Source organism: Rhinoderma darwinii, chromosome 2, assembly GCF_050947455.1.
Source record: "Rhinoderma darwinii isolate aRhiDar2 chromosome 2, aRhiDar2.hap1, whole genome shotgun sequence".
NCBI lineage: Eukaryota > Metazoa > Chordata > Amphibia > Anura > Rhinodermatidae > Rhinoderma > Rhinoderma darwinii.
The window spans coordinates 47,231,424-47,257,229 of NC_134688.1; the positions used below are offsets into that span (position 1 = coordinate 47,231,424).

Genomic DNA, 25,806 nt, shown 5'->3' on the forward strand with positions numbered 1-25,806 from the left:
TATTTTCATGTCTGACTGCCAAGTCAGACTGACTGCCAAGAAGAAGTAGGTAGGGATGGATATAAGAAGCGCTTGCATATTAGTAAATTCTACATTTTGCCCCCATAGGCGCCGCCATTTTCTCACATAGGTGCTTCTTCGCGTTTGTATTTAGATTTCTGACATTATTTTCCATATGTATTACTTTCTTTGGAAACATCAGCTCCATTCTTCTCACTATTTTTGTGGTTCAAATTGTGAAACTGTAACTATGAGAAAATCATTCGTGCCAGGGCTTGATGGTTCATCTAATAAAAATAATTGAGCTTCTGGTGATTTATTTTTTTGTTATTGTTTTTAGGAATGCGTCCCAGAGAATCTGGAATTAAAGCTGAAGATATTTTCTGACATAGATCGTTACATCACCGATTCAGCCATAATAAGCAGCTCAACATCTTGCCTCTCACCCACAAAGATGTTTAATGGACTCCGACATGTCCAGAACTGCATAGTAGCACATCCCGTAAGTCCCAAACATTTTCACTAGTTTGGCAGGTAATCCCTGTGATTTTACATATATTTAAATGGTATAATTTTGTTTAATAGTCTGTCTAGGAGCCGGAGAGTTACATGATCCTAGGGAGTTTTCGTAGAGTTTCTCAGCTAGTTGTGGTCCATATTGGGTAAAAGGTAAAGATCTAATCCCTGCGGAGCCAGCTCTGCTGGGTGTCTAAAGTTGGCTATGCAGTTGAAGACTTGCTCTTGATGTTTTTTTTTTTTACAAGAATGGGAATGATTTTCCAAGTCTGCATGTGTTACAAATATCATTCAATAGCATAACTGCCAAATATATTCTCATTTGATAGTTGATAAAATGTTTCATTAGTAATGACTCCGAGAACCAGAGAAAAAACAATTATCATTAATATTTGTTAATTTCCAGTAAGGCCATTCATTGATGTTTTTACATAAGAATGGAGGAATGTGTCTCGCCTACCGCAGGTGTTAATGAGACCACTCACAAAAAAACACATCCAAAGAAAATGAAATAAATGTGAAGGTGCACATATGCTGTGACTGCAAACGATAGAAAACAAAAAAAAATGCAATACCACTCTGCGGGCGCTAAGACATATGCAAACAGTGAATATATATATATATATTATTTAAAATTGCATTAATGCTACGTTAACTATACTTATAAATGTGACGTTTGGGCCAAGTGCTGCATGCTGATGTATTAAGAGGACTGCTTAGCTCGGCGATATAATGGAGAGGACTCCTAAGACTCGTCATCAGCATGCAGTGAACGGCCCTTTTGCGGATTTATAGTGGGGCAATGCAAGTGAGTAGAAAAGTCAAATTGAATGCCCTTTTTCATGGGCCAATTAACGGGCAAGCGAGCGTACATTTAAAAAGAATAATGATCAGTCGATCAACGAGCAAATCCTAGTTAACATAGTTAAACTTTATTCTCCTAACTTCTTTAGAGGGAGCTTACTGCAATATTGAGTTAAATGTGTATAGGCTATGTACACCTTTTTGAAGACTATTTTCTTAAAATATATATATATATATCGTTTCATGTGATTTTAAACAACTCTTAAATTGACTTTTATTTTAACTTTTCTTAATTTTTAAGATACATCTTCTATGTGTACTGTATACATAGAAGCTGAATCGTTCCATCAAAGACGATTGCATCAGTTCAGCTGAACGGACGGCGTGTCTCAAAGCTGGTCCTGTGTGTCTCTGACACACAGGATCCACCTAGTAATAATCACATCTAAGGTCATAACTTAGCTGGATTCTGTGTGTCAGTGACACACAGGACCAGCTTTTAGCCAAGCTGCCCGTTCAGCTGAACTGACGCAATCGTCTTTGATGGAACGATTCAGCTTCTATGAATACAGTAAACATAGTAGATGTATCTTAAGAACTTTAAAAAAAATGTATTCATCAATTTAAAAGTTGATTAAAATCAGATAAAATATTAATTAATTTATTTTAAAAAATCTGATTGTGGACTGATTGTTTTCTATGTGTAACAAGGACACTTTAGACTTTTTGCACATATAAGGCCCAATGACTTTAGAATTAAAAATTTGTTCTACCCAACAGGTGAATCCACCGTATTATGTTCCCTTGGTTGAATTGGTTCCCCACCCACAGACGGAACCTGTCACGGTGGAGAGAACATATGCTCTGATGAAGAAAATAGGGCAGTCACCTGTTAAATTAATTAAGGAGACTGATGGTTTTGTGTTGAACCGACTCCAGTATGCAGTGATCAGCGAGGCATGGAGACTTGTCGAGGTACAATATGTGCACATCGGAGTTATATGTAATATAATATTGTGTGATATGCTGTTCTATGGGAAACTATAAGATATGTGTCTTATGTGGATCAACGTTGGCTCATTGGCTACCACTGTTGCCTTGCAGCACTGGGGTCCTGAATTTGAATCCTACCATGGCCAACATCTACATGCAGTTTAATTGTCCACCTTATGCTTGCATGTTTTTTTCTCAAGGTATTGATTGGTTAACTAGCTTTCTATGAAATTGACCGTAGCATGTATGCTTGTTTGCATTCTTGAAATAGGAAGATTAAATTGTAAGCTCCGATGGAGACCAGGACCGATGTTAGTGATAATACATGCTTTAAAACATGTAATACCCGGTCATACCTTCTTAGTATCCTAATCCGATCACTGGGGCACCATCCTGCCTAAACTGTCCAAAAAACGGACCACATAAAGGTACACATAGGAGATATAAGGTGATCAGCATTCTTCAAAGAAATAGGCAGGTTAACTCTTGTGCTGATTCGTTTATGTTGGTATCTCCAATACACCGTTGATGAAGTGACCAGGCAAGCAGAGTAAGTCACAGCTGCTTTCTCTGATTTTCTTCATTTCAGCCAATTGGGAACAGGGGATCAATACTTGCCACTAATTGAAATCAGATAGTGAAACATAATCTTTTTTTCTAATCTGCTTTTATTTTTTTTATTTTAGATTTTCTATCTAGTTTTTGTACATGATTATGGGGACAGCCATTTTGCCTGAGCTGCTTTTAACAGCATTTAGAGTTCTGCTTTACAGCAACCATATGTATATAGGTTTCATTGTAATCCTGCTTGTGTTGATAATGAGATGACTGCTGAGAAGTGATCTCTACGGAACAGGAAGGGTCATGCTATTGTCAGGATTAGTGGTCAAAGTGAAAACTGCAAGATTTTTAAGGATTATTTTTTAACATGGATAATGACAAAATCACATATCAATTCTTAAAAAAATATGTTTAACATAAAAACTTGATTTAAACAATAGGTAATTTTCTTATGATACATTTCCTTTTAGCCAACATCTAAGCGTATCACATTCACTATTGTATCTGTTAACCCTACAGCACCACTTTCTCCTCGTGACACGTTCACTAGATCTGATTATAAAATGTTGTCCTGTTTAACAAACACATGGGGATGATAAATAAAGTGGTTTCTGTAATTTAAAAATATATGGATTTAGGTTCAAAATTCCAATATATAGAACTCTGTTATGTACTTACCTTACTGATTTCCCTCTAGTCTTGTTGGCTGACAGTGAAATCTGATATAATGTCCATAATGAAAAAATGTCAGGGGATCACAGCATCTTTACGTATAGATCATCATGAGGTCAGTGACTGTTCTCCGTGGTCACCTGATGAGTCCTCACTATGGATTTTACATCAGCACATATTGTAGGACAACAGGAATGTGGAGGACGCACGAGAGGGAGGGCAGAATCGGTAAGATTTTTTTTATTTATTTCGAGCCCAAATTTTTAAATCCTGGAAAACCCCTTCAATGCTAACAATAGGACTTTGCCCTTAAATAGCACATTCACTTCCATTACTTTTTTTTATTTCCTCTGTACTTTCTCCTTCACCTGATAGGGCCCTAACCAGTTTGTCATGGTATTCCTCCATATCTGATATGATCCTCGTGGCACAGCTATCTGACTGTAGGCCACTTATACTATTAATACTAGTCTTTATTTTGCTTGCACAATATTAGTCTGAACTATGAAAACATTGCAAGAATAGTTATATGTTCTTTTTCTGGGCAGTCCTCTAGTTGTAGCCTTCGTAAGAGTCAGTAGGCTTTTGGACAGCACTGTAATGTATAGAGTAGAAACAAATTTAACCTGTTCCGATAATGTTCCACTTTTTTCCACTACAATCATGCTAAAACAAATGCCAAAATAGAACTCATGCTATGAAGGTCATCAACATAACAGATATGGGATCTGGAACTTCTATCAGATAAAATCCATTGTAGGTTTGTCTAAAAGATATTTCAGACTATGCTATACTAAAATCCATTACTATTATTCAACCTCCAGCAGGTTAAAGGGAATGTGTTGCCAGAAAAACATGTTTGTTTTTTTTTAATTAAACATTTAGTGTGTGGGTGATTAAACATTGTTCAAATTTTTTTTATTTTTTTCACGAGTCAGTAATATTACTGTCCGGCCGCGACTTCCGGTCCACAGGAAAATGGCGCCGGACGGCGCCAATTTCGAATTGGACTGTGTGGGAGCGGCGCATGCGCAGTTCCCACACAGACGCCGTACACTGAAGTCAATGGGACGGGAGCCGTTCGCAGTCCCTATGGGACTGTGGCTGCCGTATTCCATGTCTGTATGTGTCGTTAATCGACACAGACAGAAATGGAACAAAAAATGGCAGCCCCCATAGGGAAGAAAAAGTGTAAAAATAAGAAAAAGTAAAACACAAACACACAAATGAATATAAACGTTTTTAATAAAGCACTAACATCTTTAACATATAAAAAAATAATTTGTGATGACACTGTTCCTTTAAGCTTTGTGTTATCTAGCATTGGTCTCCACAAGAATGTCTCGTGACTAAGGGTTCTCTCACAAGGCCCGACATGGGCCGTGTAAACGAGCGATTATCAACGAGACAGCTCGTTGATCGGCGCTCTTTTGCTCCTTTCACAAGGAGCTATGTATGGGGATGAGCGATCATTGCTACAATCACTCGTCCCCACGCGTTTCTATCATGTTGGCAGTACATCTCCCTGTTTACACAAGGATATGTACTGCCAACAACGATAATATGTGCCTCTGTGATGGCACTTCTTATGTGCCTTGTTTAATGATTACAAATGTCTATTTCATGTCTGATTACTTTGCTGATAGATATATTTGTGTCCCCCATGCATAGCCTTCTATGTTTTCATCCATAAAAGATCCATTAAAAAAATCTATTGAAAATTATGGTGTTCCGGCCAAATGCCATATTATGAAGCCCTTATGCTTCTTTTTCCAACACGTCTGAATGTATAAAAAAAAAGTGGTAAATTCTTCAAATTCATACTCCGTGTCCATATTGGGGCCCACAATCTATGTTTTTGGAGAGTGGGAGGAAACCGAAGTTCCCCAAAGAACCCAATGCAAACTTGGGGAGAACAAACTCCTTGCAGATGTTGCTCTTGGTCCCAGGACACCAGCGCTGCAAGGCAATAAGACTAACCACTAAGCCACTGTGCTGCCCAATGCACCAGTACTTCTAAATCGCCACCCATTGTTTAGATTTCAATTTCCGTAGTATTTTTACATTTCTTTAAGTGTATATATTTTTTTTAAACAATGTTATAAAAAAATATTGCACATTCTACAAAGCTTTATAACTTGTCTCGGCTATGGATCCCAGTTTCCTCCAGCCTCTTTGGTTTCTTTGCATACAGCAGTGACTATAAAGTAGTCATGCAAAGAAACTATATGTATTTGTATTACTTATATGAATTATATGAATGTTTCCAAATAATATATAGAAAATTCTACTTGGTGGAATATCAGATATTTATAAATATAAGGATGTTGCTTATGTTTGTTGTACAGGTTTTTGTAGATTTAGTAATTAGGTTTTTCTTAATTTCTGCTTCCTCCCATAGATAATTATGTATATGAATCATTGATCTGTGTTGTAACGTATGTAAACCTTCTTGTGCAGAGTTGCTCTTTGGGTAGCCTGAGCAGGAATTACATGGATGCGAAAGTCACAGATTATGCAATAATAAAATAGAATCACTTCCGACCATAAATTTGAAACCAGTATTGTTACTACTGCAACATTTTTACAGTATCAGAGTTGCAAGGTTTTTATTTGTATCATCCTGTGTTATTAAAGGGGTTTTCCAGCCGATAAAAATTGATTGCTTATCCTCCGGATAGGCCATCAATAGCTGATGGGTCAGAGTCTGACTCCCGGGACCCTCGCCAATCAGATGTTTTGAAGGAGTCACAGTGCTCCTCCCCTTTACTTCTTCTTGCTCACTGTGAATGTTCGACACACATTTAGTGGTGATTCACAGGTATTGCAGCCTTTTCTCCCATTCCCTTCAATGGGGGAAAAGGCTGCAATACCTGTGAATTGCCACTTAATGCATGTCGATGACTCAGTGAGCAAGAAGAAACAAAGGAGAAGCAGCACTCGTACGAGCGCTGCAGCCCCTTCACAACAGCTGATCGGCGGGGGTCCCCGGGAGCCGGGATGCACACACACTAATTACGTCCGTAATTGACGGACGTATTTCGGCCGCAAGTACCGGACCGAACACAGTGCAGGGAGCCGGGCTCCTAGCATCATACTTATGTACGATGCAAGGAGTTCCTGCCTCTCCGTGGAACTGCTGTCCCGTACTGAAAACATGATTACAGTACGGGACAGTTGTCCTGCAGCGAGGCAGGGACTCCTAGCATCGTACATAAGTATGATGCTAGGAGCCCAGCTCCCTGCACTGTGTTCGGTCCGGGACTTGCGGCCGAAATACGTCCGTCAATTACGGACGTAATTAGTGTGTGTGCACATACCCTCAGATGTTAGACACTTTTCTCCTCTATCCGCCGCCTCTTGGCAGGCTTATGTTCACACGGAGTATTTTGGGGGAGGAATATCTGCCTCAAAATTCCGTTTGGAACTTTGAGGCAGATATTCCTCTCCCTGCACGCCGATTTTCGCGGCAATTATCGCGCCGTTTTTTGCCCGCGGCCATTGAGCGCCGCGGGCATAAAACAGCGAGAAATACGCTTTCTCCTGCCTCCCATTGAAGTCAATGGGAGGTCAGAGGCGGAAGCGCCCGAAGATAGGGCATGTCGCTTCTTTTTCCCGCGAGGCAGTTTTACTGCTCGCGGGAAAAAGACGCCGACGCCTCCCATTGAAATCAATGGGAGGCGTTCTCGGGCCGTTTTTGCCGAGTTTTGCGACGCGGTTTCCGCGTCAAAAAACTCGGCAAAATACCCCGTGTGAACATAGCCTGAGGCAGATATTCCTCTCCCTGCACGCCGATTTTCGCGGCAATTATCGCGCCGTTTTTCGCCCGCGGCCATTGAGCGCCGCGGGCATAAAACAGCGAGATATACGCTTTCTCCTGCCTCCCATTGAAGTCAATGGGAGGTCCGAGGCGGAAGCGCCCGAAGATAGGGCATGTCGCTTCTTTTTCCCGCGAGGCAGTTTTACTGCTCGCGGGAAAAAGACGCCGACGCCTCCCATTGAAATCAATGGGAGGCGTTCTCGGGCCGTTTCTGACGAGTTTTGCGACGCGGTTTCCGCGTCAAAAAACTCGGCAAAATACCCTGTGTGAACATAGCCTTACTTGACTCCAGTATTTTGTGTCAATATTGTGTTGCATACTATTAATAAATTTGACACAGTTTAGGACTCCAATTAGTGAAGCAAAAAGTGTGTGAAACACATAATAAATCTGGTGCATGGCATGTGCACAATTTAATGCAATTTGAGACAAAATTCTGGCGCATTTGGCTTAGTAAATCTGACCTAATGTGTTTTTCAGTGTTAAATACATCATCATTTTCAGATAAAACAGTAATTTTAAGAGGCATTGTTGGCTTACGGCTACATTGAGGCTAGTGAGGACCATATCACAGGAACTTGTCCCTTGCGTCAGGACCTGGTATCACTATACAACTCGAATCTGCACAAGGAACATAGCGCAGCCCAATGTTTTTTTTATATATAGTTAAATTGACTGTATATGGATGATTTTTGATAATTCCAGTGAAGTGTCTCGTGACCTTTATCCTTAAAACGTGAGATGACGCCACGCCACTTGGTATTTTTTTTTGTATTGCTTTGGGGCGAATTTGTGGACATTTCCTGTAGACATTGTGTAGTTCTGGGGTTTTCCTCGCTGTTGTTCTCCCTCACAAACTTGCTCTTCAGGCTTCTATACAGGTATTGTGTGTGTGTGATGTAAATATTGTGTGTGCGTGTGTGATGTAATTTCTTCTTACCACAGCATTACAAAATAGGATGATGTCACTGACAACCTCACAGTGATGTAACAGGTGTTTCTTTACTGAATTTTAGTAAATTAAGTACATTTTACTTTTTCTGCAACCCTCCCAAAAATGTCAGACTGTCATAGAAGGATTATTACAGCACCTGCTTACAACCCCTTAATAACACGGCCAATTTATTTTTTTTATTTCAAAATTTTTCTCCTCGCCTTATAAAATCCATACAATTTTTTTTATTTTTTTCATCAACATAGTGGTATGAGGGCTTGTTTTTTGCGGGAGAAGTTGCAGTTTTTCATGGCACCATTTAATGTACCATGTAATGTACTGGGAAACTGAAGAAAAAAAAAATGTGTGTGGTGAAATGGGCAAAAATAGCGATTACACTATTTTTGTGGTGGGTTTAAGCCATTTATCATGCTGTAACAGCTACATGTTCGCTTCATTCTATGGGTTGATATGATTAAGGCGATACCAAATTAATATATTTTTTTATGTTTTACCACTTTTATAAAAGAAAAACTATTTGTTAAAAAAAAAAATTGTGTTGTGTCACCATATTTTGAGAGCCATCATTTTTTCTTTTTTTTCGTGTCTAGCGGTGTGCTGACTTATTTTTTGTGGGGCGAGCTGTCATTTTTATTGGTGCCACTTTGCGACTTTTTGATCACTTTTTATTCCTTTTTGGGGAGCTAAGGTAACCAAAAAAACAGCAATTTGGGTGTTGTTCATTTTTTTACATTTATTTAACTTTTTTTTACGGTGTACACCGAGCGGCTAAATAACATTATGTTGTAATAGTTATGACTTTTACAGACATGGTGATACCACTTATGTTAAGATTTCTTTTTAACATTACCTTAGGGAAAAAATGGGAAAAGGTTTACTTTTTTATTTATATTTGGTGCTTGATATGTATATTACCCCCTGTTTCTTTTTTTGAAAAAGGCAGGGGGGCGTGATACTTAGCGCTCTGACACCGTCCAATCCACTACGGACAGTGTCATAGTGGCTTGTGCTTTGTGATCTCTCTCGCGAGATCACAGTCTTTCCTTCACTATCTGACAAGAGCTGGAGGGAGAAGGAGAGCGCGCGCACAGCTCCGACGCCGCCACTATGGAACAGAAAAGGAGAAGAATTCACATTCTTCTCCTCCTCCTTTGTTCCGTGGCCGCGGAGCTTTGCGTGCGTGCGTGAGCGCGTGCTCTCCTCTCTCCAGCTCTTGTCAGACAGTGAAGGAAAGACTGTGTGATCTCGTGAGAGCGATCACACAGCACAAGCCACTCTGACACTGTCCATAGCTGATTGGACAATGTCGGAGCGCTAAGTATCACGCCCCCCTGCCCTTTCCAAGAAAAGAAACGCCCCATTGACAGTACAGGGGGTAATTTTACATATTGGGTGCCAAATATTACGGCACCAATATTTAAAAAACGTAGGAGGCTAGAAACCTAGTTTAAAGTGACACAAAGTCTGTGCAGCAGTGCCTATTACATGGTGCACTCAGCTGCATGTATGGGCTAGTGAAAGGTTCCATTTAACGGCTGCTACATACATGTACGTGGCATGTCGTTAAAAGGTTAATAGATTCTCCTGAAATATGCTTCAATAAGTAAACACCTTTTACAGGATTGGCTAAATGACAAATTAGCTTTCGCCATAGTTAAGGCCCTTGGTTTACCCACGGCTCTCCCCTTTCTCTTACACCTTCCTTAATCCTTGCTCCCACCCATGGTCAAAGAGAACCCTTTTCTCCTTTCTGTCTGGAAACATGGGTCACTTCTAGATGCCATCTCCATCTCTCTGCTCAAGTCTCCTTGTATCTCCCATTTTACCGTAATCCAGCATTTCAGAGCGGTAAAGTACACTCCACTTTTCACAGATAGGCATCACAGGGCTATACTAAGGGTGAAAGATCTGGTTGGCTGCTATGCACAAATGCTCTCCCGTTCTCCCAAGCCTGTGCCAAATACAAATTCATTCGCCTGCATTTTTTTTTCATTTTTCACAAGCTTAAATCTACAGTATGAGTATATTGCGCTCCATGGAGGAGGGGACTGGGACAACAATTTTAGTAGTAGAATTGTCACTTTGACTAAACCCTACAAGCAAATCTCGGCTTACTACTCATTATTCTGATGGAAAGAAAATAATGAAATAGTCACTCGGGTTTGGATTGGTGGCATTCTCATGAAAATAGTGAGACACTGAGAGGACCCTAGTAGTTGGCAGGTATAAGAATGAATCAAGGAACTAATGTGCCTATGGCACAGTGAAACCCAATTTCTCAACTACTAACTAAAAAATGAATAAAATATAACTTTTAATGATGTGCTTATAAAAAGCGAACGTTCAGCAGTCTGCTGCTTCGAAGTGAAGCAATTACACTCCCGTATCTACGATACCTAATCCTGCCACAGTGAAGGCGCAGTTCACATAGAGCTCGTGCTAGCGGACTTTAGCTATACATTTTAAACTATTGCGCAAGTTGTCTGTCTTTCCTTTGGACATTTTATAAGCACATCATTAAAAGTTATATTTTATTCATTTTTCAGTTAGTAGTTGGGAAATTGGGTATCACTGTGCCATAAGCACATTAGTTCCTTGGTTCTTGAAAATAGCACGAAAAGGTTATCTTTCCCCTGTGGAAATTCCATATCGAAAACATACCAACCTCGCTTGCACTCAGTGTGGAGCAGACGTGGCCAACATGTACCATGGTTAGTGGGCCGCCACAGTGACCCAATATTGTTTTTTTACACATAGGCAAACTAACATATACCATTAACCTCTGGTCAAACTCTCTTTGGCCAACTGCCAGACACCACTTCTCCAATCTCCAGAATACATCCGAGGCTCATATTTTGTATTTTCGCAGAAACCATCCTACAAATCTGGTTGGTGTGCAAACATGCTGTCCCACTGCCTATTTTTGGAGAAATTGGGTTTCCAGCTTGTCCCCAATGCTGGAGCTGAAATATTAGGCAACATTTTGTACTTTTGTAGCAGTCTGGTGTAGAGGAACCAGCATTTGAGATGTTTTCCTGGCGTTCATTTGGTGTCTGCTCATGGATCTGAGCGCATATAGCAAGAGGAAGTGTCTGTTTAAATAGGCTTGTAGGTATGGTGAATAACATGAGGAGTTGCACAGCATCTTCTATTGGGTTTATGTCAATATTTTGACTAGACAATTTAAAAAAACATTTTGTTACAGACGTTCACATGTAGACCCCTACCCACCCCTGTTCTGACATACTACATCCACACTCTTTGATGTTGTCATATGAAATGCTGTGTTTGCTTTAGATTAGACATAAAGAAAGCTGCCTTGTCCCTCCATTTGACCCTTGGAGATCATTGAGATGTGTTTTTGCAAATATGTAATGAGATGTGTATTAAGGTGACTCTTGGGTAGTAGAGGTATCTTTGTTTCTATACTCCCATGGATTGAGTTTTTTGTCTGGCTTTCTGATGATGGTCATGAATACAGACCTTAGATGAAGCTCGTGTTCTACAGTTCTGTAGGTTTTCTTCTGGAATGTTTTGTGAATGTAAGAAATAATCAGCATGTGTAATAGCGTGCAATGATCGAACTACGAACGCTAAATCATTGGGTTTCTGTGGATCGGCCACATATGCCTGGGTGAAAGATTATCGTTCGTTCGCTGCCACATCCCCTCGTCAAATCAGAAATCTTCCAGTGGTTTAGAGATGAGGTGTGGGTGAACGAGCAATGATCGCAGCAATGATTGCACAGCGAATCTTTAGCAACTATTGTCACATGAAATAGACCGTCTTTTAAACGTAAACTACTCGCTAAATTCTAACTCATCGCTCGTTCATGAAGGATCTGCCTGTTTGATAGGACCCTAAAGGCCCTTTTACACTGGCCAATTATCGGGCAAACAAGTGTTTCAATGCATGAAAGTTTTATAAAAGTTGCCTAAGGAAGTGATTCTATGTATTCCCATGGACTGTAAAGGCCTTTTTATACAAGGCACTGACCGGGCAAACAAATACTCGTTTCGACTGCTCATTCCCGATAATTGCCCTGTGTAAACAGGGCAGCGATCAGCAGATGAACGTTCATCAGCTGATCGTATCGTTTTAAAAAAGTAAAATATTATCGTTGTCGGCAGCATGTCTCCTTGTGTAAACAGGGAGATGTGCTGCCGACATGATACAAATGTATGGGGACGAGCGATTGGAGTAACGAGTGCTCGAGTCGTCTCCATACTAGCTCCTTGTGAAAGGAGCAAACGAGCTGTCGTTGATCGGCACTCGTTGCACCGGCCAAAATTGACCGGTGTGAAAGTACCTTAAGGCCACTTTCACATGGTCAGATCCTATTATGATCTATGTGTGCTTCAGTAGAACCGCAGGAGGGCCGTTTATTGTGGTTGTAATATGGAAACAAAAATTTTGCTATTACAGCTTCTGAAAGAGGCATTAGAGTAAGTTTTGCTGACTGGGACTAATCGATTTCAAGTCTTCTTTATTAGGTGATAATGGCTCTCACTGTGGTTGACTGTGGTTGGATAGAGCCCGTAGCATGTTGTTGTTTCAAATTATAAGGTTTTGTGGTTTGCGGCCGCCTTTGCACCACAATTAATAGGTTAATTGACTTCCTATTAAATTGACTATGGTGTGTGTCTGAAATGGGTAAATTAGATTGTGAGCCCCATTGGGGACAGGGACTGATGTAAATGATGACAATGTCTGTACAGTACAATATGTTGGTACTATATAAGCAGCAAGAACAGTCTCTCAGAAAATTAAAAGTAATTACAGAAAGAAAAATGTATACTGTAATAAAATATAATTTTCTGTAGCTGTAACAGTGTTAATCGGTTCTATGTCTTGTATTATTGCGGTATTTTGAAACAGGATGGAGTGATATCACCGAGGGATGTTGACACTGTCATGTCTGAAGGTCTTGGAATGAGATACGCTTTTCTTGGTCCCCTGGAAACTGCACATCTTAATGCAGAAGGTAGGATCATGATCTTAACTAGTACTAAAGCATATAATACTTAAAGAGGCTCTGTCACCACATTATAAGTGGCCTATATTGTACATGATGTGATTGGCACTGTAATGTAGATTATAGCAGTGTTTTTTATTTAGAAAAACAATCAATTTTGACAGAGTTATGACCTATATTAGATTTATGCTAATGAGTTTCTCAATGGACAACTGGGCGTGTTTTGCTATATGACCAAGTGGGCATTGTACAGAGGAGTGTATGACGCTGACCAATCAGCGTCATACACTTCTCCCCATTCATTTACACTGCAGATAGCGATATAGCTATATCGCTATATGCAGTCACATAAACAGACTATAATGCTACTCATGTGTCATGACAATGAATATACATTACCTCAAGCCAGGACGTGACGTGTATTCATTCTCCTGACCACTTCTGTAGTGTCTCTGTGATTTACAGATTAGCGAGATCTTGCTGTGAATGACAGTTTACAGGGTAATCTCGCGAGACTACGCCTGCTGTGCTGTAAATCACACAGACGCTACAGAAGTGGTCAGGAGAATGAATACACGTCACATCCTGGCTGGAGGTAATGTATATTCATTGTCATGACACATGAGTAGCGTTATAGTGTGTTTATTATATCGCTATCTGCAGTGTAAATGAATGGGGAGAAGTGTATGACGCTGATTGGTCACTGATTGGTCAGCGTCATACACTCCTCTGTACAACGCCCACTTGGTCATAGTAAAACACGCCCAGTTATCCATTGAGAAACTCATTAGCATAAAGATAATATAGGTCATAACTCCGTCAAAACTGATCATTTTTCTAAATAAAAAACACTACTGTAATCTACATTACAGCGCCGATCACATCATGTACAAGATAGGCCACTTATAATGTGGTGACAGAGCCTCTTTAATACTTCTCGCAAATAACAAAGATGTGTGATTGACTTATTTATATGTTTCTTTACACCTGGGCAGTACGTCCCTGTGTTTTTATATAGGCATTTTTACTACTGTATTATAAGTCATAATGCAAAGAAATGAAGATTTACTTGCTTACCTCCACCCACAGTAAAAAATTCAGAGTATTATAAACCCAATTTACAATGTGTGATTGTAGGTATATTTCCTTGACTCTTTCTTAGGAAATAGGCATCTGCCTTTCCATAAAATATATAAGTAAATGTCATTATCTCATGTACTTACTCAAAAGAATATATCATTCCCGCTGCAGTCTCTCTTTTCACAATAGGCCATTTAAACATGGTAGTTTTCTGGTCAGTATTTTGCTTCAGTATTTGGAAGCCAAAATCAGGAGTGGAACCTAATCGCCTTCCATAGATGGCAGACCGGAAGCCTTTGTTATGCTTCCGGTTGCCATAGAAACAATCGGACCCCGCAATCACGTAGCGGTGTGCCGATATTGTTGTAACAACTTTAAATGCGGCGGTCGCTATTGACTGCCGCATTTAAGGGGTTAATCCGCTGTGATCCTACCCGATGTTTTCCCCCAGTACTAAGGCTGCTAGTAGCAGCCCATACTGGGAGATGCCGGGCTGCGGGGACTGTCTGTGTGCTCTGTTATGAGCACACACAGATTAACCCTTTCAGGACCAAAAGTCATCGCTGCCTCAATTACCAGCCCCATTTTTTCAAATCTGACGTGTCATTTTATGTGGTAATAACTCTGGAATGCTTTTGCCTATCCAAGCGATTCAGAGATTGTTTTCTCGTGACATATTGCACTTTATGTTAGTGCAAAAATTTGGAGAATAAATTCATAGCTTATTTGTGAAAAACACCAAAATGTAAAGAAAATTTGCAAACATTTTATAATTATTCTAATTTTAAATGTAATCTACTTGTAAAACAGATAGTAATGCCACACAAAATTGTTGCTACTTAACATCCCCCATATGTCTACTTTATATTTGCATTGTTTTTTGACCATTATTTTATTTGTCTAGGACGTTACAAGGCTTAGAACTTTAGCAGCAATTTCTCACATTTTCAAGAAAATTTCAAAAGGCTATTCTGTCAAGGACCAGTTCAGTTCTGAAGTGGCTTTGAGGGCCTTCTGTACTAGATAGACCACATGTCACGAGGGGTCTGTGGACCCACTGGGCCGTACCGCCTTGGCGGTAAGGCAGCTGGCCAACAGGGAGCAGGTGAATGTCTATAGGTACCTGTGGCAGCTCAGACAACAGCAGGGCAGGATCGGCTGGGACTAGGTAGCAGGTGAACGTCAGGCACGGTAGAGCAGATCAGACGTGGATGCAGCACAGCACGACTTTGGCACAACTCAGTGCTAGAGCAGGGATGTATGGTTTGCTAGGAACAGGAACTGGAAACAGGTATAGGTACAGGGACAGGAACAGGAACAGGGACTGGAACAGGAAACACACTAGGAGGCCATCACATAGACAAACTAGGGAACACAACAACGCTCAGGCATAGAACTAGGGGGCTTGACCCCTCCTATAGTCCAGGGTACACAGGGGTTAAAGTTCATCAACGAGGTCCGGTGCGCGCGCTGCCCTTTTAAGAGCGGGCACGAGCGTGCGCGCGGCCTTTACGGGATTCGAATTAGGTAAGTGGACGCGAGCGCTGGCATCTCCTGAGGAGGAGGCTGGGGCCAGCGCTTGCCGACTCGTGGCTGTGGCTGTCAGGGGGAGGTTGGAGCTGACAGCCCGCAGCCACGGACATTACACCACATAAAATCACCCCATTTTAAAAACTGCACCCCTCAAAGTATTCAAAACAGCTTTCAGAAAGTTTATGAACCCTTTAGGCGTTTCACAGGAATTAAAGCAATGCAGATGTGACATTTACAAATTTAATTTTTTTTTGCCGAAATTCATTTGTAGTACATTTTATTCTGTAACACAGAAGGTTTTACCAGAGAAATGCAACTCAATATTTATTGCCCAGATTCTGCAGTTTTTAGAAATATCCCATATGTGTCTCTACACCGAGTTCCAAATTATTACGCAAATGTCATTTTTCGCTGATTTTCCTAAATAGTCGATGCAAATGACAGTCCGTATAATCTTCAAGCCATCAACCGTTGGAGTATAATGCTAATTTTATTGAACAAATCTCCTAATGATAACAGATTTTTTTTTAGAAGTAAAAAACTCAAAATGCACTGTTTCAAATTATTATGCACAACAGAGATCAAAACATTTTAAAGGTTGTAAAGAGTACTAAAATGGTAATTTGTTGAATTTGCAGCATCAGGAGGTCATATTTACAGAAATCAAAAGCTTTTTCAATAAAAAAAAACTTAACAGGCCATGTTAACATAGGACCCCTTCTTTGATATCACCTTCACAATTCTTGCATCCATTGAATTTGTGAGTATTTGGACAGTTTCTGCTTGAATATCTTTGCAAGATGTCAGAATAGCCTCCTAGAGCTTTTGATTTGATGTGAACTGCCTCCCACCCTCATAGATATTTTGCTTGAGTATGCTCCAAAGGTTCTCAATAGGGTTGAGGTCAGGGGAACATGGGGGCCACAGCATGAGTTTCTCTCCTTTTATGCCCATAGAAGCCAATGACACAGAGGTATTCTTTGCAGCATTGTCATGCATGAAGATAATTTTGCTACGGAAGGCACGATCCTTCTTTTTGTACCACGGAAGAAAGTGGTCAGTCAAAAACTCTACGTACTTTGCAGAGGTCATTTTCACACCGTCAGGGACCCTGAAGGGGCCTACCAGCTCTCTCCCCATGATTCCAGCCCAAAACATGACTCCGCCACCTCCTTGCTGACGTCGCAGCCTTGTTGGGACATGGTGCCCATTCACCAACCATCCACTACTCCATCCATCTGGACCATCCAGGATTGCACGGCACTCATCAGTAAACAACACGGTTTGAAAATTAGTCTTCATGTATTTCTGAGCCCACTGCAACCGTTTCTGCTTGTGAGCATTGTTTAGGGGTAGCCAAATAACAGCTTTATGCACACTTGCAAAACTCTGGAGGATCCTACACCGTGATGTTCGCAGGACTCCAGAGACACCAGCAGCTTCAAATACCTGTTTGCTGCTTTGAAATGGCATTTTAGCAGCTGCTCTCCTAATCCTATTAATTTGTCTGGCAGAAACCTTCCTCATTATGCCTTTATCTGAACGAACCCATCTGTGCTCTGAATCAGCCACAAATCTTTTCACAGTACATTGATCACGCTTAAGTTTTCTTGAAATATCCAATGTTTTCATACCTTGTCCAAGGTATTGCACTATTTCACGCTTTTCGGCAGCAGAGATATCCTTTTTCTTTCCCATATTGCTTGAAACCTGTGGCCTGCTTAATAATCTGGAACGTCCTTCTTAAGTAGTTTTCTTTGATTGGGCACACCTGGCAAACTAATTATCACAGGTGTCTGAGATTGATTACAATGATCCAAAGAGCCCTAAGACACAATACCATCCATGAGTTTAATTGAAAAACTAATAATTAAATGTTTATGACACTTAAATCCAAAGTGCATAATAATTTGGAACATGGTGTATTTGCCTTTGACAGGTGTTTCTCAAAAATAAGATAGAAAGAGCAAAAGGTAGAGCATGTCAAAATAAGAAGATAGTGAAAAAAGATATAATAAGAAAAGAAAAAAAAAAGAAGTTGATTATCTTTCCAGACCTAGGTAAGCAGTCTGACATTGTGGCAAAATTTATAATAGACCGGAAAAATGATTAGGCTGGAGACAAACAGAGAGAGATCCCGAAAGACAGATGCGAGATTCCATGGGGTGACAGGGAGCAAGTCAAGGATAGGCGTATGCCATCCCAGACCGGGTCCCCATCAACCCATGGATAAGAGAGAAAGCAGGAAATTGCCCGCAATTGATAAACTAACAATAGGGCTCAAAACTAAATAAGGAATTGGTTTAGACACTGGTACACAGTCATCAAACCAATAATCCTATATATTAGATAGCAAAGGGGACCTTGAGGTTTATCTCAAAGTCATAAGAACATATTGAATTTGATCTCCTTATTCAATCCACTTGACATTAAAGTGCCCTATGTATATATCCACATAGTCTCCTTTTGCAGAAGTACTCTATTTCTGTCTCCTCCTCTTCTATCCTCAAATAGATGGTATATCCCCATATATTTTAAGCGAGAGGGAGACTGATGATGATAGGACTTTTCATTTCACCCTTCTTGATATCCAATATGTGTTCCCCGATACGTATCTGAAGTTCGCGTATGGTTTTCCCTATGTACATTTTATTGCAGGGGCAGATGATACAGTATACCACCATACAGGAGCTACAGTTGATAAAAGTCTGTACTCCATACTTCTTTATCCCCTTTGCATCCATAAATTTATCCGATTTCAAGATATATTTGCAATAGGGACAACTTCCACATTTGAACATGCCCTTTGGGCGTTTTTTTAACCAAGCCTGACTTTCTCTCGTTTTACTCTTGAATTCCAAATTAACCAAGATATCTTTGAGGTTTGGGGCTCTTTTAGGCACCATACTCGGTGAGGTGCCCACCAGTGTCCCAATTTTAATAATAGTTTTCTATTTAATCTATGGGATATATTTTCCATCGGATTGTCCTTTAGACAGACATAGCAACTTGAGTTTAATTGTCTTTGGATCTCGCTGACATAGTACCTCTCCCTAAGAAGGACAACATTTCCACCCTTGTCGCTGGGTTTTATAACCACATGTTTCAGTTTGCATAATTCCATTAGGGCTATTCTCTCTCCTTTATTAAGGTTGTCCATACCCATGAAGGAGGACCAGTCAACGAGACCCAAATCTCTCTGCATTGATTCCAGAATTTACTAGCTTGCGTCAAAAGAGTAGCCCAATGTGATTCTAAATAGATACACACAATCTTTTATGGAAGCAATGCAGAGAGATTTGGGTCTCGTTGACTGGTCCTAATTCATGGGTATGGACAACCTTAATAAAGGAGAGAGAATAGTCCTAATGGAATTATGCAAACTGGAACATGTGGTTATAAAACCCAGCGACAAGGGTGGAAATGTTGTCCTTCTTAGGGAGAGGTACTATGTCAGCGAGATCCAAAGACAATTAAACTCAAGTTGCTGTGTCTGTCTAAAGGACAATCCGATGGAAAATATATCCCATAAATTAAATAGAAAACTATTATTTGCATTGGATGAGGGATTGATAAATCGTCATGAATACAACTTTTTGCTGGTAAGGGAACCACGAATGCCCACCATGTACATACTTCCCAAGGTGCATAAAAATAGGGACTCTCCCCCGGGACGACCGATAATCTCTGGAATGGGAGGACCATCCGATCACCTTGGGAAATATGTTGATGAGAAACTTAAGCCCTTTGTCCGCCAACTTCCATCATTTATCTTAGACACTGAGGACCTCTTACGGAAAATTAACAACTTGAAATTTCAGTGTAACTTCTTATTAGTAAGCTTGGATGTAGAATCTCTTTATAGCTCTATCCCTCATGAATGTGGCCTGAAAGCCAATGCCTCTCTCCTTGAGGGTCGGGGTGGTGACTGGGCACATCAAAATGAATTTATAGTTGAGATGCTGGACTTTGTTCTTAACCATAACTGCTTTTCTTTTGATGGCAAATTATTCCGCAAAGTTCAGGGGACGGCGATGGGCTCATCTTGTGCGCCATCTTATGCCTGTCTTCACCTGGGCTGGTGGGAGGAACATATAGTCTATGGAAATGCTTTATTCAAAAAAATATGTTGCCTGCTGGTACAGATTTATGGACGATATTCTAGTCTGCTGGAAAGGATCGGTTTTTGAATTGGATCTCTTTCTGAGCGAATTAAATCAGAACTCTATAAATATCTCGCTAACATGTACTCATAGCGAGGGATCAGTAAATCTCCTGGATTTGAACATATATAAAAAGAATAACATGCTGATGACATCGACTTATCGTAAACCGACAGCACGCAACACCTTACTTCTAGCCAGTAGTCACCACACCCCCCCCCCCTCAGATAAAGGGAATACCGGTGGGAGAATTCTCCAGAATTAGAAGGAATTGTTTGAATTTTGATAAATTTAAAACTGAGGCTATAGAGTTATATAGAGAGATTTCAATCAAGGGGATATTCTAAAAAGATAATAAAACGTGGATACAACCGATCTTTGAGAATGGACAGAGGTGAAGTCTTAGAAAAAAAGAATGATAAAAGAACAAAAAAGGATGATAGAGTCCGTTTTATATCTAGATATGGCTCTCATTGCGAAATCTTACGTAATCTTATGCTAAAAAATTGGTCTTATTTGACTCTGAACCCTAAAATTGGGACACTGGTGGGCACCTCCCCGAGTATGGTACCTAAAAGAGCCCCAAACCTCAAAGATATCTTGGTTAATTCGGAATTCAAGAGTAAAACGAGAGAAAGTCAGGCTTGGTTAAAAAAACGCCCAAAGGGCATGTTCAAATGTGGAAGTTGTCCCTATTGCAAATATATCCTGAAATCGGATAAATTTATGGATGCAAAGGGGATAAAGAAGTATGGAGTACAGACTTTTATCAACTGTCGCTCCTGTATGGTGGTATACTGTATCATCTGCCCTTGCAATAAAATGTACATAGGGAAAACCATACGCGAACTTCAGATATGTATCGGGGAACACATATTGGATATCAAGAAGGGTGAAATGAAAAGTCCCTTGGCAGCTCATTTTAAAACCTGTCATCATCAGTCTCCCTCTGGCTTAAAATATATGGGGATATACCATCTATTTGAGGATAGAAGAAGAGGAGACAGAAATAGAGTACTTCTGCAAAAGGAGACTATGTGGATATATACATAGGGCACTTTAATGTCAAGTGGATTGAATAAGGAGATCAAATTCAATATGTTCTTATGAATTTGAGATAAACCTCAAGGTCCCCTTTGCTATCTAATATATAGGATTATTGGTTTGATGACTGTGTACCAGTGTCTAAACCAATTCCTTATTTAGTTTTGAGCCCTATTGTTAGTTTATCAATTGCGGGCAATTTCCTGCTTTCTCTCTTATCCATGGGTTGATGGGGACCCGGTCTGGGATGGAATACGCCTATCCTTGACTTGTTCCCTGTCACCCCATGGAATCTCGCATCTGTCTTTCGGGGTCTCTCTGTTTGTCTCCAGCCTAATCATTTTTCCTGTCTAAAATAAATTTTGCCACAATGTCAGACTGCTTACCTAGGTCTGGATAGATAATCAACTTTGAATATATATATATATATATATATATATATATATATATATATATATATATATATATATATATATACAGTGAAGGAAATAAGTATTTGATCCCTTGCTGATTTTGTAAGTTTGCCCACTGTCAAAGACATGAACAGTCTAGAATTTTTAGGCTAGGTTAATTTTACCAGTGAGAGATTGATTATGTTAACAAAAAAAACAGAAAGTCACATAGTCAAAATGATATATGTTTATTTGCATTGTGCACAAGAGAAATAAGTATTTTATCCCTTTGGCAAACAAGACTTAATACTTGGTGGCAAAACCCTTGTTGGCAAGCACAGCAGTCAGACGTTTTTAGTAGTTGATGATGAGGTTTGCACACATGTTAGATGGAATTTTGGCCCACTTCTCTTTGCAGATCATCTGTAAATCATTAAGATTTCGAGGCTGTCGCTTGGCAACTCGGATCTTCAGCTCCCTCCATAAGTTTTCGATGGGATTAAGGTCTGGATACTGGCTAGGCCACTCCATGACCTTAATGTGCTTCTTTTTGAGCCACTCCTTTGTTGCCTTGGCTGTATGTTTCGAGACATTGTCGTGCTGGAAGACCCAGGCACGAGCCATTTTTAATGTCCTGGTGGAGGGAAGGAGGTTGTCACTCAGGATTTGACGGTACATGGCTCCATCCATTCTCCCATTGATTCGGTGAAGTAGTCCTGTGCCCTTAGCAGAGAAAAACCCCCAAAACATAATGTTTCCAAGTCCATGCTTAACAGTGGGGACGCTGTTCTTTGGGTCATAGGCAGCATTTCTCTTCCTCCAAACACGGCGAGTTGAGTTAATGCCAAACAGCTCAATTTTAGTCTCATCTGACCACAGCACCTTCTCCCAATCACTCTCAGAATCATCCAGATGTTCATTTGCAAACTTCAGACGGGCCTGTACATGTGCCTTCTTGAGCAGGGGGACCTTGCGGGCACTGCAGGATTTTAATCCATTACGGCGTAATGTGTTACCAATGGTTTTCTTGGTGACTGTGGTCCCAGCTGCCTTGAGATCATTAACAAGTTCCCCCCGTGTAGTTTTCGGCTGAGCTCTTACCTTCCTCAGGATCAAGGATACCCCACGAGGTGAGATTTTGCATGGAGCCCCAGATCAATGTCGATTGACAGTCATTTTGTATGTCTTCCATTTTCTTACTATTGCACCAACAGTTGTCTCCTTCTCATCCAGCGTCTTACTTATGGTTTTGTAGCCCATTCCAGCCTTGTGCAGGTCTATGATCTTGTCCCTGACATCCTTAGAAAGCTCTTTGGTCTTGCCCATGTTGTAGAGGTTAGAGTCAGACTGATTAATTGAGTCTGTGGACAGGAGTCTTTTATACAGGTGACCATGTAAGACAGCTGTCTTTAATGCAGGCACCAAGTTGATTTGGAGCGTGTAACTGGTCTGGAGGAGGCTGAACTATTAATGGTTGGTAGGGGATCAAATACTTATTTCTCTGTGCACAATGCAAATAAATATATATAATTTTGACTATGTGATTTTCTTTTTTCTTTTTTATATAATCTGTCTCTCACTGGTAAAATTAACCTAGCCTAAAAATTCTAGACTGTTCATGTCTTTGACAGTGGGCAAACTTACAAAATCAGCAAGGGATCAAATACTTATTTCCTTCACTGTATATTATTTTTTTATTTTTTTCTTATATCTTTTTTCACGTTCTTATTTTGACATGCTCTACCTTTTGCTCTTTCTATCTTATTTTGAGAAACACCTGTTCACAGGAAAATAGAGAGAATCTTACATAAGAAAATTCTACCCAGAACTGTACTTGGGAATATATGAATTTGTAATACCTTCATAAATAGGAGATATTTTGATTATTTATGATATAATGGTAATTAATGTCGGTAGAACTACTTTCTATCTACATTAAATCTTCATAAAACTCTTTGAAAGCACTTAGTAAAGGGGATAAATGGAAATTTATAGGAATATGCTAACTATAATGTTAAATATTTTGAGAAACCTTTTTCCTCCTTTCCTTGAAAATTAATGGGAACATTTAATTGAAATTGGGAACGAACCATATATAAACTGCACATACCTTGAGTGCAATAACGGCTCTGAGGAAGTCCCAGATGGGATGAAACGCGTTAGCCAATCGAATTATTCTTTGACACGTGTGTGTTTGACGTCACACACCGTGTACCTGTGCTGGATCTAACTCTAGGCTGTGATGAGTTCAGTCTAACCTGCACCACACCTGAACGTGAGGAGGCGCAAAGGGAGAGAGATCCGGACAAAGCCGTAAAGGCTATGAGAAATCTTATGGAGGACGGAGGCTTGCCCGGACCTTATGCTAACTGGATCCCGTCCTGAAAGACATGTTGGAACCTATACTACACTCCTAACATAAAGGTACCGGTGAATGAACATCTAGCCAAGAGGTTGAAAACATCCTCTCTAACCTTATTTGGGGAGTGGCTCATATGTCTCTCCCGCAAACACATGAAGTGAACTTGATGTTGCTAATTTCACAAAGAGATCGATCGGTTCTTTTTCTTGGCACATACCTTTACTACCTGGCCACCTTCAGCTACATGTAGATGACTGTTCCCCCGAATTAAACACTGTCTATAAGGATTGCTTGGATGCATGCATCTATTGCTCGGGATATTGGAATAGTGCCCTTACTATAATAATGATATGTAACTTTGTTTTTTCATTGTATTTTCATATTTTATTGACTATTGTCTAAGATTTTAATAATGAAATAACTTTGTATTTTGCTACTTATTTCTTACCCAAAGTGCGCTGGTTTTGTTCAATAATTTTTTCTTTTGTTATATAATTATATTGGACGGCACCGTTCATTAATTTATTGCATTTGTTGGGTTATATAAATAGGATATTTTCTTTTCTTTAGGTATGACCGTCCCCCTAAATACAGACCCATTAAACAAATCAATCCCCTTATACTTATAGTCAGTCTTCTCTGTGGAGTCTTGCTTCTGCTGCTGCTGCTGCTGCTGCTGCTGGAGGTCCTGCGGTCATGTGACCAGCAGGTCTCTAAGCAATAGTAAGAACTTCAGAGATGAGGTCATGTGACTTTATGTCTAAAGGTCGTTTTGCAGGACATACACAATCCAGTTTCGTCACGTTTTTTGCCACGATCTGCGGCAAAATCGTGACAAAACGACAATGTACTTTGGGCGGCCATGATAATATGATGATCCGCCATTGAACGGAACGTACCCGGCCATTCATTGGTTCTAATTGTGCCTGTGTCCTATAGACGCAGGTACAATTATAGTGCAGGAGGCCTGTCCTCCCCTAGCTACGCCCATGACTCTGTGTGTAATGAATCTATGGAATATGAGTTTCACTTTTTGAATTGAATTACTGAAATAAATTAACTTTTTGATATTCTAATTCATTGAGAAGGACTTAGTAGTTGCATACACCGGTCTGTACATTCGGTGGGACCATTTCATATTGCACTGCATGTGGTGTGAAACTAACCTAAAGTTGTCTCGTTTAGACTTTTTTTTATTAGTCATGGAGGAATATCAGAAGTGAGATGTCACTGTTCTGTACCGGTCAGGATCATATATGGAGATTACAGTAGTGTGGTATTATTATGTCACTGTCATACTTCAGGCTGCTCTCGCCTGTCTTACCCTTAGTTCAAAAGGTGACCTAGTGAGAAAATCCTGTACATCCGATGAGACCTTTTGGCTAAAAGGTAAATTGGACTGAATCCTAAAGACAAAATAAATAAGACAATGAGAACACCAGACTCTGGTGAGACAGAAACCTGAGTGCTGAATAGGCTATAATACTGTAGCCCAGGGAAGAAGAATCTATCCTTTATTTTCGCAAAAGTAGCTGCAGAATAGCATCTAATAGTAGAACATGATAGTAGTGTGAACTGATTCTAGTGCTGATGTTTTCTGTGATCCATGTACAAGTTCCAGAGCTTTTCAGTCATGTAACTAAGAAGTACTGATGATCGGAATAGTGTGTTACACTTGCTGGTAATTATACTGTAAGATTTATTTCTTAGGCTACGTCCACCTTTTGCAACTATTTTTGTTATTGCTCCAATTCATCTAAAATAAACAATGAAGCAACTTTGCAAATAGTCTTGATTGAAAATATGCTACCGTTTTGTGCATGCAGCTTCTTTGCAGATTTGTGTATTTCCATGGTAACAGACTACAAACAAACCTAGTGAGGCGATCCTGCAGGGATACTTCCTTCCATATGTCACCTACTTCTTGTTGACTGCA

General features: G+C 40.1%; 1 protein-coding gene across 1 annotated transcript in view; it reads left to right on the forward strand.

The window, feature by feature from the left end:
* Positions 1-25,806, forward strand: part of CRYL1 (crystallin lambda 1) — a 158,845-nt gene that overhangs the window by 124,014 nt on the left and 9,025 nt on the right. The window contains exons 4-6 of the mRNA XM_075849995.1: positions 341-502; positions 2,101-2,295; positions 13,200-13,305. Coding sequence (XP_075706110.1) covers positions 341-502; positions 2,101-2,295; positions 13,200-13,305 — 463 coding nt within the window. The remainder of the gene's footprint in view (positions 1-340; positions 503-2,100; positions 2,296-13,199; positions 13,306-25,806) is intronic.